The sequence below is a fragment of the Narcine bancroftii genome, chromosome 13 (genome assembly GCF_036971445.1).
Source record: "Narcine bancroftii isolate sNarBan1 chromosome 13, sNarBan1.hap1, whole genome shotgun sequence".
NCBI lineage: Eukaryota > Metazoa > Chordata > Chondrichthyes > Torpediniformes > Narcinidae > Narcine > Narcine bancroftii.
In genome coordinates, this window is record NC_091481.1 from 9,084,625 (window position 1) to 9,097,532 (window position 12,908).

At 43.3% G+C, this 12,908-nt stretch overlaps 1 protein-coding gene across 8 annotated transcripts in view; it reads right to left on the bottom strand.

The window, feature by feature from the left end:
• Positions 1-12,908, bottom strand: part of plxna4 (plexin A4) — a 544,272-nt gene that overhangs the window by 265,463 nt on the left and 265,901 nt on the right. Inside the window, exon 5 of one of the 8 annotated variants that reach the window (XM_069908059.1) lies at positions 7,826-8,433. The exons of the other annotated variants lie outside the window; for them this stretch is intronic. Coding sequence (XP_069764160.1) covers positions 8,398-8,433 — 36 coding nt within the window. The 3' untranslated portion in view covers positions 7,826-8,397. Of the gene's footprint in view, positions 1-7,825; positions 8,434-12,908 lie in introns of those variants that run through there. 8 annotated transcript variants of the gene reach the window in all.

The window sequence follows — 12,908 nt, forward strand, 5'->3', positions numbered from 1 at the left end:
GCCTTCTTGATTACCCGTTGCCAACTGATTGCCAACCAGAGAATCACCCAGATATCTCAACTCTTGGTCATCTAATGATTCACCAATCCTCCATCCATTCCCTCCAGCTCCATGCATCCTTATCTTATGGATATCTTTTATACAGTACTTTTATCAGCCTCCAAATGCACAACATCCAACTGTTTCCTTCTATCCAGTACACATTATATCCTCAAAGAACTCCAGCAAATGTGTCAAACATTACTTGCCCTTCATGAACCAATGCTGCATCTATCTGATGGAACAAATTCTATCCAAATTTCTCGCTAGTTCTTCCTTAATGATAGCTTCAAGCATTACAACTACAGACATTAATCTCACAGGGCTGTAGTTACCTGTCCTTTGCCAACATCCTTTTTTAAACAGTGGCATGAATTAACATGGAATTTTGAAATATAAAACCACGGGTAATCATGACAAATTACTAGATTGCTATTAAAGTCCATCTGGTTCACTGAAGTCCTGTAGTGAAGGAAATCACCTATCCTTAGCTTGAATGGCCTAGATGTGACTCCAGACCCAATAACAATGTGCTGTCTGAAATGGTCCCAGTAATCATTCTGTTCCAGGATAGGGACTAAAGGCTGACCTAGCCAAAGATACCATGATCCTGAGCTTGAAATAGTTGCAAAAGGTGCAAGAGAAATTGCAAGTCTGTCTTTCTCCCCTCTAGATTGTACCTCTGTTCGTTAAGGCAATCACACCCAAACACATGCATGCACACACACAATCTTACACTGAAATGCAATTGTACGTACACAAGTACATGCACGCATGCACACACATTTGACAAGAAGATTCGCCTCAAAAGGCGTTGAATCTACATAAAATGGTGGAATATAGTGAATGCTCTTGCCCATTCTTGTTCATATACCTCTAGTTTCCTATTCTAGTCACATCCTTCAAAACACTTCAACGTGAAAACTGAGATGAGCTGTGATTTCAGCTCAGCCCAATAGCCATCACCAGCAAAGGAAGAAACCATTAAAGTGTCATCTCAGTAGTGATAGAATGCTATTGACACTCCTGACCACTAGAGGGAGTTGAAGACTAGTTTGTTTCAGCTAAGGATGATTTAAGATGGATGCTTCTACACAGTCATGATAAAGCTAATAAAGTATAGTTGTTTTAAAATAACTTAAAATTTCTTTATGACAATAAAAGAAACACCACTGTCTCCACTATAAAATAGGAAAATATAGCAGCCAATCCACGCATAGCTGGTCCCCACACACACAGCAATGTGAACTCGACATCAAGAATAAATGTTGGCCAAACAATGAGATAACCACCCAGATCTTACTCAAATAGTGCCCGAAAATTTTGTCCTTCCTCAGTGTAAGTTCAGCTCTAAAGCAGAGCATCTACCAGTACTCTCATTGTAGTCACACCAAACATCAGGCTATAACCCACAACCATCTAACTCAGCCACCCACAGCTGCAGCTGTCAGCCAAATGAATGAGAACAAAAGGGATGAACAATAAAAGCATAATAGAAAATTATTTTAATAATACAAGCAGCATAATTAAAACCAATGTTCATTTTCATTAACAATATAATATTTGCACAGGGTGATCTGAACCATCTCATCCAGCTGGTAGGGTTGGATCAGAAGCAGGGATATCACCTCTGTGAAACAGAAAGAAGTAAAATCTTCCCTCAATAAATGTGACAAGAGAGCTGGCAATCTAACACTGAGCAGTTATTACCCTAAAGTGTTGTCAAGCAGCTTTGCCACATCTGTGTGACATATTTCAATAATTGCAGCTATCAAAAATCCATTACAATCCAACAGAACTCTTTCTCAGCTTCAGACACCAGCGTTGATAGCACTTCTCCCGAGGAGGTTCGCGATTGGATATACATTCGCTTTGGAAGCTTGGCGTTGTTAAAGAGGACTATAATATTGCTCACAAGCCCTGAGGTGAAACCTCGCACCATTACACTATCACTGCCTGACCCCAGGACTCCAAAATTCTGTCTCCTTCTCTAATCAACAGGTCATAATACTCTGACATTTCTTTCCACCATTCTTCTTTCTTATTCCTACTGCCTGTAACAAAGAACATAAATAAACCTATTATGAAGAATTAGAAGTCAGCCCTCCAGCCCTTCACCCCAGTTTCACTGATCAATGAGGTCATGCCTGATGAAAATCGTAAAACTACCGATAGGGAAAATATGAAATAAAAACAGAGGACGCTGGAGTATCTTTGGTTGAAAATAATAGAGTTAGCATTTAAAGCTGAAGAATCCTCGACGAAACATCAACTTTGAGGTCACAGCACTTTTCTGCCCCCTCACCATAATCCTCTCATTCCCTCCGTGTCAACCTTGAATACTCTCAGCAACTAACCATTTGCAGTCCTCTGAGGCCAGAGGTTGCACAATCTCCTGATGGAATATTAACTCTCCTCATGTCTACCCTAAATGGCTGACCCCTGTCTAGAACTGAGATCTAACTACTCCTACAGGGAGCACCACTGATTACAAGCCTGTTGTACTCAGCCTTCTTTTGAGAACAAGGCCAAAGGGTAAATTACACTGGACAACAATTTTTTTCCCCCAAAAGATTTACTTCCTGGAAAAAAATTGGGGATTATGATGGACAACTTCACATTGAACAGAAAGATAATTTCAGATTTTCTGTATCATGTAGGAAATTGAAGAAGTATTAAGTTAACCTTCATTGAATTTATCCTGTTTCATTGTATAATGAAGCTGACACATCGCGTTAGTTCAAATGGCCTAAAAATGTTTTGCCGCCAATTTTCAATTGGATTCAGCAACTGATGCCTTTCGTGTCAGTTTCCAACAACAGGCGGCCAACATTGATGGCCAGGTTTCGGGCATGAGCCTTGAGTGAGGCATGTCAAAAATCCAAATTGCTCGGAGGGAACTGAGCTAGTGAAGAGCAGGGCAGGAGAGGGAGCCTGTGCTCTGTCACTGTATACACCAAGCCCCCTCCTTCCTTCTATAAAAATCAAAATCTTGGAAGATCTTATTTATGGGTGCAGAGATCTGCTCTGCCTCATTAAAGAATGATGTAATTCAACAATACACAGACTTATTTCCCTTACGATGGCGACATTTCACCTCCAGGGTTCACGGTGCATAGGGCTCGTGCAGAAATCAGGCTTGCTTTATCCCATTTTTAAGATTATGTTTTTTCATGAGATGATGGAGCAATAGCTGACTCAGCAGGCAATGGTCTAACCCATAATGCCCATGAGTTGTGGGAGGAAACTTGTTCTAATATCCTTGGCCTCCTACACAGTTCCAATGTAGCCTAATGTAATCTCAAGCAGCAGCACATCATCTTTCGATTAGGCACATTATGGACCCAAATGCAACATTAACTTCAACAGTTTCTGATGATGATTGCACTCTTTCCATTTAGGTTCATCTTTTCTTTCTTCACATCCCATTACCACCTCCGTGTGCCTTAACATCATTACCTTGGTCACTTAATCACTCCCGTCTTCCACCCCATTCTAGATCTTTGTCCTATTTTCTCCTCAGCCTTCCTTTGAAACTTAACCCATATTATTTTTCACTTTTCCCAACTCTCTTGAAAGGTCAGAGCCTGGAACACTAATTGGAGTCATGGAGTTTTATAGCATGGAATCAGGTGCTTTGGCCCAACTTGTCTATGCTGATCAAGTTCAAGATTAATTTATTTTCATGTAATAGCACAGAACGTGTCATAATATACCAAACTGCCTGGTGCCTGCCATAAAGCAAAGAGTCACCATTAGTATTACCTGGCACCGCTCGCAGAAAGAGAGAAAGAGAAGCAAAAGAGAGTCATTTCAGAGACATGGAGTGTTTGTGGATTCACCTCCAGTGCTCCTGCAGCCCCACAGACATCTGTTCGATCCATTGGCAACCCGAGCTCCAGGTCCAAACCTCCGACACAATCAGGAAACCTTCAGCGCCTGAGGCCCTTCAGGAGCCCTTCTTGCCCTCAGTACCCTCTCGATTCCCAGTTCTGATACCTGGTTCCTATGAGCCAGTCTCCAGCAGCCCGCAGCCAGTGCAGATCCCCCGATCACAAGCTGCTCAGAGCCTGTGTGGGTCCTCTAGCTGCTGAGCCCCTCACTGGTCCGCTACCAGGGGTCACCATCCACTGAGCTGCTCCTATTTGTCTGCATTCAGCTCATATCCCTTGAAACTCTTCCTATCTTGTACCTGTGAACATCCCTTTTAAAGGTAATTGTCTCCAAACCTTTTAAATTTTGTTACGATTCCCACTTCTACCAAAACTTGTTCCATGTAACTATCACCCTGTGTATTTAAAAAGTGCCCCTAAGGTCCATTTACAGTCTTTCCCTTTCTTACCTTAAATCAATTCTGCAATATATTTTGTGAATTCTTTCACCACAGAATTATTGCTAATCTGGTTTCCAAATTCTGTTCCTCTCCCATCAATGCCACATGAATTGGTGAGGATTTGTAACATCTGTAGTGTTTTGCTTTCACCTCCTTTCGACTGACACTCGCACCATCTGTACAGGAGCACCATGGAGGGATCAGGTCAAGGATTTCTGATGCACAGAAATGCACCATTTCGACCAGGAAAACATTTGGTCACTGGTTTCAATATCCCTGAAACTGGGGAAGCGGCAGAGTGAGGATCCTGGATGTGGAGATCAACAGCAATGACATGAATGATTGGCCTTCTCTATTTGCCCCTGAACTGAGGAGTGGTGGGGGGGGTAACCACATTGCTTGGTCTGAACCTAGGCAGGTAATGATGGCAGATTTCTTTTCCTGAAGGATATCAATGAAGCAGATGGGTTTTTACAAGAATCTGGTAGTTTCAGGCATCCCAAGACTAAAAGTAAATAGTTTTGATACATTACAGATTTTCTAATGACCTGCAGTTGAATTCTCTTGTTGTCATGCTGTGAGCCAATTCTCTGGCTGCTAACCTGGATATGATACCTTCCATTTAACAGGGAGGGGAAGCACTGGCTCTGGGCTTGAAAGTGACGTTGCTCTTTATGCTGTTGATTTACCTTTCACCACCTACTGATTGCTGGTTGATTTGTTTCATCGTGGTCATGTAACCATTCATATCATCAAGAGGCTGCCACACAGCAGGCAACTTTAAATTAGTTTGAATCAATAAATGTGGCTTCATTATCGTTGCTCTGCTGTACCTGAGCCGTTGGCAGCGCTGTGCCCTGGAAGCCGTGCGCGCGCACGCTTGGTTTGCCACCAGTGCACAAAGCAAATCGACGTGTACACTGAAGGTTAGCTACCTAAAATCATGTAACAATTATACTTATAATAATTATACTTATTGAAAATAATCTCTTAGCTAACTGTTTCTGTTAACTAGTTAGTCAGTTTATCAAATCCATTACTGAGTAGAATGCAATCATACTAATATTATACTAATAGAGTTGCAATAGCCATGAGAGAAAGGCTGTGCCTAAACTATCTTGAGACAATTTCATGTTTACATTTGCACAAGCATTCAGTGTGCTCATACTTTGGTCACAGGAATAAAATTTACACAGGATCTTTGCGCACACTGACCACTAAAAATTACAGGGAACATTGGTTAGCGATGCAAACACAAGCACATTCATATCCACAATTGGATAAAACCAAGCGCTGACAATATCCAGCCCGAAGAGAGAGACAAGCTGTGTTTCAGGACGAAGACCCTGAATTATAGCCCCCTTTACATTTACTATTTTAATTTCAAACTTTGGTATCTGCAGTTTGATTGCTTTTCAATAATATAGTTTTGAATCTGATGACACTGTGGCATCGAAACAGGCGATTCACTACAATGCATCTTGCCAGTTTTCTCACCTGTACATAAACTTCTGTCCATCCTCCCCAATCAGGACACTCTACTTTTCCTTCCTTTCTTGTATACACCCAACTCCTCTAACATGCTTCTCCACCACTCTGCAAATGCTCCTGTTTACAAAAAGTTCTCATTAGACACGTAGAGATTTACTCAAGGAGCCGTGACTTCTAAAAGAAGGGTCAGGGTGGGCCTTTTAGGTTCTCAAATGTGTGATCAAAACCCTCAAGACATAAAAGTACAGAAAACAAGGGGAAAATAAGAGCAGGAGGAAGAGGGAAAGGGGAAAGAAGAGAGTGTGGAACAAGGAAGCAAAGAGAAACAGATAGAACCAGGAGAAAAAGACCATGAGATCATGAGATTTGGAAAAGGGGAAGAGGGGAGAGAGGGAGGAGGGTGGAGTGAGGGGGAGGGTGGAGTGAGGGAGAGGGTGGATCGGAGAGGGGGGAGAGAGGGAGAGGGGAGAGAGAGAGGGAGAGGGGAGAGAGAGGGAGAGGGGAGAGAGAGGGAGAGGGGAGAGAGAGGGAGAGGGGAGAGAGAGGGAGAGGGGAGAGAGAGGGAGAGGGGAGAGAGAGGGAGAGGGGAGAGAGAGGGAGAGGGGAGAGAGAGGGAGAGGGGAGAGAGAGGGAGAGGGGAGAGAGAGGGAGAGGGGAGAGAGAGGGAGAGGGGAGAGAGAGGGAGAGGGGAGAGAGAGGGAGAGGGGAGAGAGAGGGAGAGGGGAGAGAGAGGGAGAGGGGAGAGAGAGGGAGAGGGGAGAGAGAGGGAGAGGGGAGAGAGAGGGAGAAGAGAGAGGGAGAGGAGAGATGGAGAGGAGAGAGGAAAAGGGAAGGGGAGGAGAGGGGGAGAGAGAGAGGGGGAGAGAGAGGGGACAGAGAGAGAGAGAAGGGTAAAGTTGCATCCCACTCCGCCAATTACAAGTTCTGTCAACACTGAGTAGCATCAGAGCGCCAGCTGGTGTGACCCTTCATTTCTACTGGGTTACTGACAGCAGAAGCCACCTGAATGGTGCTGATGCCTGACCTTTATATGGAGCTGTCAAGAAGAGAGAAAAAAAATCACAGCCTTTCATGACAGTTAAAGTGTGTGAGGATGTGCCCGACAGAATGGAATTGTCACTTTTTCTGCAGTTGATGTCAATATTAAAGTCTAATTTTTTGACATAATGATCATCTCTTTCCCTTTATTCTTTATGTTCTGCGTTGATTTCTCCAACCTCTCCAGCATGCATTCAAAAACATTTAACCCTTTAAGGACAAATAAGCATCTTTGCAGCTTCTTTTATCTCCCATCACTCTTCCTGATGAGGAAGCGTACAGGAAGGAAATAGATTAGCTAGTTGAGTGGTGTCACAATAACAACATTAGCAAAACCAAGGAAATGACTGTGGCCTTCAGGAGAAAATCAGGAAAATGTGAACCAATCCTCATCAAGGGGTGAGCAGTGGAGAGAGTCAAGAACTTCAAATTCCTGGGTGTCAACATCTTGGATAACTTGTCCTGTCCTGGAGCCTCCATGTCGATGCAATCACGAAGAAGGCTCTCCAGCCTTTGTGAGGAGTTTAAGGAGATTTGGCATTTCACCAAAGACTCTCAAAAGCTTCCAAAGGTGTACCATGGAGAGCATTCTGTAGGATTGAATCACTGTCTGGTATAAAGGTGCCAACACTCAGGACAAGAAAATACTCCAGAGGGTTGTTAACTCGGCTTGTGACATCACGGGCACCAGTCTTCCTCAATGTCCATTGAGGACATCTACAAGAACCCCCACCACCCAGGCCATGCCTTCTTCACTCTGCTACCATAGGGAAAGGTACAGGAGCCTGAAGACGAGCACTCAGCGGCACAAGGACGGCTTCTTTCCCTCTCCCATCAGATTCCTGAATGAACAATGAATGACAGACGCTGCCTTACTTTGACTTTCTCTTGCACAATTTTTATTTATTTATTTGGTAAGGTGATTTATAGAAATATTTGTACTTTAATGTTGGCACAAAACAACAAATTTTGTGATACGTTCATGTCAATACATTCTGATTCTGAGGGTGCTGGTTCCTTCTGGTTTTGTCCACCACATGGACACTCAAGGCAGCTTGGGATTCAGCTACAACCCAATCTTCTCCTCCTTCACATTTGAGGGGCAATACAGGCATGGGTTGTATCCAGAATCCAATCTTCCCTCCCTCACAGCTGAGGGGTAATGCAGACATGGACACATCCTTTTAGTTTGATGAAGTTGGACAATGGGTTGCAGTGAGTTGTACAGATGCTGTTGATTCATGAAGGACTTGATTGCTGTGGACAGTAGAGCTTCAGTTACAGCCTAGTGGTGTCAAAGGACGAGGATTGAGGGTGGTGCAGCAGAGCCAGTGGGGCGTCCGGGTGTGATCAGGAGCTGCAGAGTCGTGCTGGAGTTGAGGGACCAGCTCCTGATGATTTCCACCTTAGCTACTGAAGTTCAGTTTGCGCCTTTGAACTGCAAAATTATTACAGTAAATCCCTCCTCACAGATGTGCTTCACAAACAACTTGCTGCTAATTGCTCAGTCCTGAACTAAGATGAGATCTCATCTGAAAGGAACAAATGTATCAAAGGTAAGATGCAGTTCAGCTATAAATTACCGATTGGCGACATGACCGCAGGGTCTTCAGCTACAATGTCATTTCACTGTTGTATTTTTTTCCCCATTACAATCCCTCTGCTCTATGTTCAATATTACCCACTCTGCATCAGTATCCATGAGGGGAACTCCCTCTACGGGATGTGATAGTACATTTTAAATCAAGGAAATAATTTGTTAAGCATGAAATGCCCTTTACTATCTATCAGCAGACCAGTCTGTGGGAACAGTTGAGGCTTTCTGCACGTGGTATATTCATGAACTGCCTCCCTATTCCCTATTCGCTGCAGATACATCCTTTTCATTCAGGTCACAGCTCAATAACGAAATTATATTATTTTGAAAGTATTTCAGCTTTGTGGCAATGTTTGTACATGACACAGCAAGGAAGATTAGCGATCAGGCTACAGGGGGTGAAATGGTTCTTTGAAAGAACATGGACCAAAATTGTGAACACATTAGATAGATAATTAATTCATGTGGAATGTGTCAAAAATGATCATGTATCGCAAAAAACAAACCAGCCTGCTGCTTCAAGTCAGTGTTTCTATACATTGGGTGGGGGGGGAGTTGGGTGAATAGAGAGAGAGAGAGGGAGAGAGAGAGAGACAGGGATAGAGAGAGACTGAGAGAGTGAGATGGAGAGAGAGACAGACAGACAGACAGAGAGCAGGGCTTGTGGGTGCAAATACAAACACATATGAATACCATCATAAACATGCAAAAGCACACAAAGGCATGCAGATAAGTCTCAATGTAGATAAATGTGCGGAGATGCACGAGAGATGGATGTGTGTAGACCTGTACAGCTGTTGGCTGTGTACGCATGGAGACTTGACACAAATATACAGATGTATGCACAGGCGTACAGAGATGTACACTAACAGGTGTACACAAGTGTAACAATACCATTGTACAGCTGTGCAGACAAACAGAGCTGTACATTGAAAAAATACACATGTACGCAGCCAGATGTATAGGCATGAACAGATATAATGATGAACATATGTAGAGGCTCATACACACACTTTCATAGTTATTGAGACAAACATGTACTTGCATGCACCTACAGGCTTATGCACAGTTATACAGATGTGCACACACAGTGTACAAAAGTATATATGCATAAACAATGTACAGACACAACTGTATCTTCTTTTCTTTGGCTAGGCTTCGCGGACGAAGATTTATGGAGGGGTAATGTCCACGTCAGCTGCAAGCTTGTTTGTGGCTGACAAGTCCGATGTGGGACAGGCAGACACGATTGCGGCAGTTGCAAGGGAAAATTGGTTGGTTGGGGTTGGGTTTTGGGTTTTTCCTCCTTTGTCTTTTGACAGTGAGGTGGGCTCTGCGGTCTTCTTCAAAGGAGGTTGTTGCCCACCGAACTGTGAGGCGCCAAGATGCATGGTTTGAGGCAATATCAGCCCACTGGCGATGGTCAATGTGGCAGGCACCAAGAGCTTTCTTTAGGCAGTCCTTGTACCTCTTCTTTGGTGCACCTCTGTCTCGGTGGCCAGTGGAGAGCTCGCCATATAACACGATCTTGGGAAGGCGAAGGTCCTCCATTCTGGAGACGTGACCTACCCAGCGCAGTTTGATCTTCAGCAGCGTGGATAATGCGCAGGTAAACACACACTCAGCAATGAGAAACTGGTCAGCCAGCATCTATGAATAGAAATGGTCAACATTTCTCGAGACTAGGAGGGGAAGCGGAGATATCAAACACAAAGCAGGAGTGAGAAAGGTCTGGGAAGGGACAAGAATACTGGACAAATTAATGTGGGAGAAATGGGAAACAGGTAGCGGAAGAAACCAGTGGGGGGATTTAAGAGAAAATTTAGTTTCTGCAATATTCTACTCAACTTTAAGTGGAAGTATATTTTATCATTTTATATCAATAACCCTGATCTTGGGGCCCAGCTCACTGATGTCACCTCTTGCTCTCATTTTCCCCACTCCCTGATTCACATGACCATGACACATCTACCATCCCAGCAGACCAGCAGGTAGAAGAATAGGGCAGCAAGGGCCCAACAGATCACAGGTGCACTTCCAGGAAAGATCACCAGGGAGTGGCCAAGAGCGGAAAGCCACACAAGGGAAAGAGAGAAAATTATGGTAATGGAAGGGCAGAGGAAGATTAGAACTACACTTGACAAACCAAACCCTGACTCTTCCTCCCCCAATACTCCCTTTCCCAGCACTAGCACTGCCTTCACAGACTTCAATAGGAATCAGGGTTGAACGAGGGCATAAAACGAGTGTTGTTGCTGCTCTCATCCGCCTCACAGTAGGCAAAAGGTTAAAGCTGCCCCGTGCTACTCCCAATTCCTCCTTAACCAAAGGAGAGTAGGTTACATTAGGGGATCTACCAATCTGATTAATTATTATTAAGAATAATAATTTCCATTAGAAATGGCATTTAGGCAGGAGCCAACTTGGATGCGGTACCTATTTATGTGGTTGGGTGATCCACCAGCATTTTGTGGTTTCTTCCGCTACCTGTCTCCCATTTCTCCCACATTAATTTGTCCAGTATCTTTGCCCCTCCCCAGACCTTTCTCACTCCTGCTTTGTGTTTGATATCTACGCTTCCCCTCCTAGTCTTGAGAAATGTTGACTATTTCTATTCATAGAAGCAAAACCAGTATTCGATTCTTCCTGTAACGAAGCCTCCAGAACTGTCATTAAATTGCCTGTAATTATGAAGTGTGTCCTATTTTCTCCATCAGATCTCAGATGAGGGGGTTGAGGGTGATAGGATCTGAAATTTGGTGTGGTGGTGTGGTTAATGTGGTGTTCTGAACTATTGAAAGTTTCTTGGCCGATGGGTTTGGAGGAGAGCAATGGGAGTGGTCCATGGGCCTGTGATGATGTTAAAACACAGTGCTGGAGAAACTCAGCAGGTCAAACTGTACTTTATAGTGCAAAGATAAAGATATATAACCAACGTTTGGGCTTGAACCCAGAAACATTGGCTGTTTATCTTTATCTTTGTTCTATAAAGTATACTGTTTGTCCTGCAGAGCTTCTCCAGCATTGTGTTTTTACTTCAACCACGATACCTGCAAACTTTCATGTTTTACTCCTGTGATGATGTTGACTCTTTCTAGTGGCTTTGGTGATCCCAAATCCACCATTTATCCTTATGTTGTACATGATTGCAAGCCAAAAATGGTGGCACAGATTATGGTAATGGTAGGGCATTGCCTTACATTGAGTACAAGAGAAGGGATATCATATCACAACTGCACAAGATGTTGGCAAGACTTTGTGAAAGGCATAAAATTTAAAAGAGAAATAAGGGTATTACACAGAGGGTGCTGGGTATATGGGATGAGCTGCCAGGGAAAAAGGTAGAGGTGGGTACAATTGTAATGTTTAAAAGACATTTAGGCAGGTACTTGGATGGGAAAGGTCAAGAGGGATATGGACTGACTGAGACTAGCTTGGTTAGGCAATTTGGTCAGCATTGTCAAGATGGCCTGAAGGGCCATTTTCTGTGCTGTAAAACTCCATGCAGCCAGGGCATCATAGGTTATGGGGATGAGGGGACATCTCATTAAAACACTTTGAATGTTGAAAGGAATGGACAGAGGAGATGTAGAAAGGTTGTTTCCCTTGGTGGGAGAGTCTCAGACAAGCTTGATTAGCCAGGGCATTAAATGTTATGGGGAGAAGGCCGGGCAGTGGACCTGAGCGGGAAAATGGATCTGCTCATGAGTGGATGGAGGGCAGACTCAATGGGCTGAATAGACTTATGGTCTTATGTATGATCCATGGAGTTAAATGTGTGTGTATGATTGGATGAGTGACTGCAGAAGGTCTCCTTTAGATATTGAAAGGACCAGCTGAGTTTCTCCAGCATTTTGGTGTGTTGACTGCAGAAGGGCATCCGTATTCATTACAATAAAAGCTGGTAGCAGATTCATTGGGTATGGAAGGGTGAAGCTCTGTTAAAATTATTCAAATGAAAAATAGGCAGGAGTTCATCGTAGCATTAGTCAGTTCCATACACGTTTAACTAACTCAAAGCAGATTTGCGTCAGGTAATCAGGTTGAGGTTGATATACAGCTGAAGTCTAAAGGAAAATAAAATCTAATTGTCTTAAAATTCATTACCAAATTGGATGATGTGATCCTAGCATACATTAGAAGGAATTAAATTGTTAGAATATTATGAGACCAATGAAAGTACTTATTGATGAAAGAAGTTTATGATCATGTATTTTTCAGATTTTCATTTAATCTACTTATAAACCAGGCCCACGCACTCTCTTTAAAACAACAGTGTGGAGTTCTGTTTATACCTGTGTGCATTTATGTTCTTCTCTTGGAAGTGTTGTGAGATGAGAAAATTTAGAGGACCCGACTACAGATCTCCAAAAACAGAGGAACTTAATAAGGAACATACAATGAACTGCT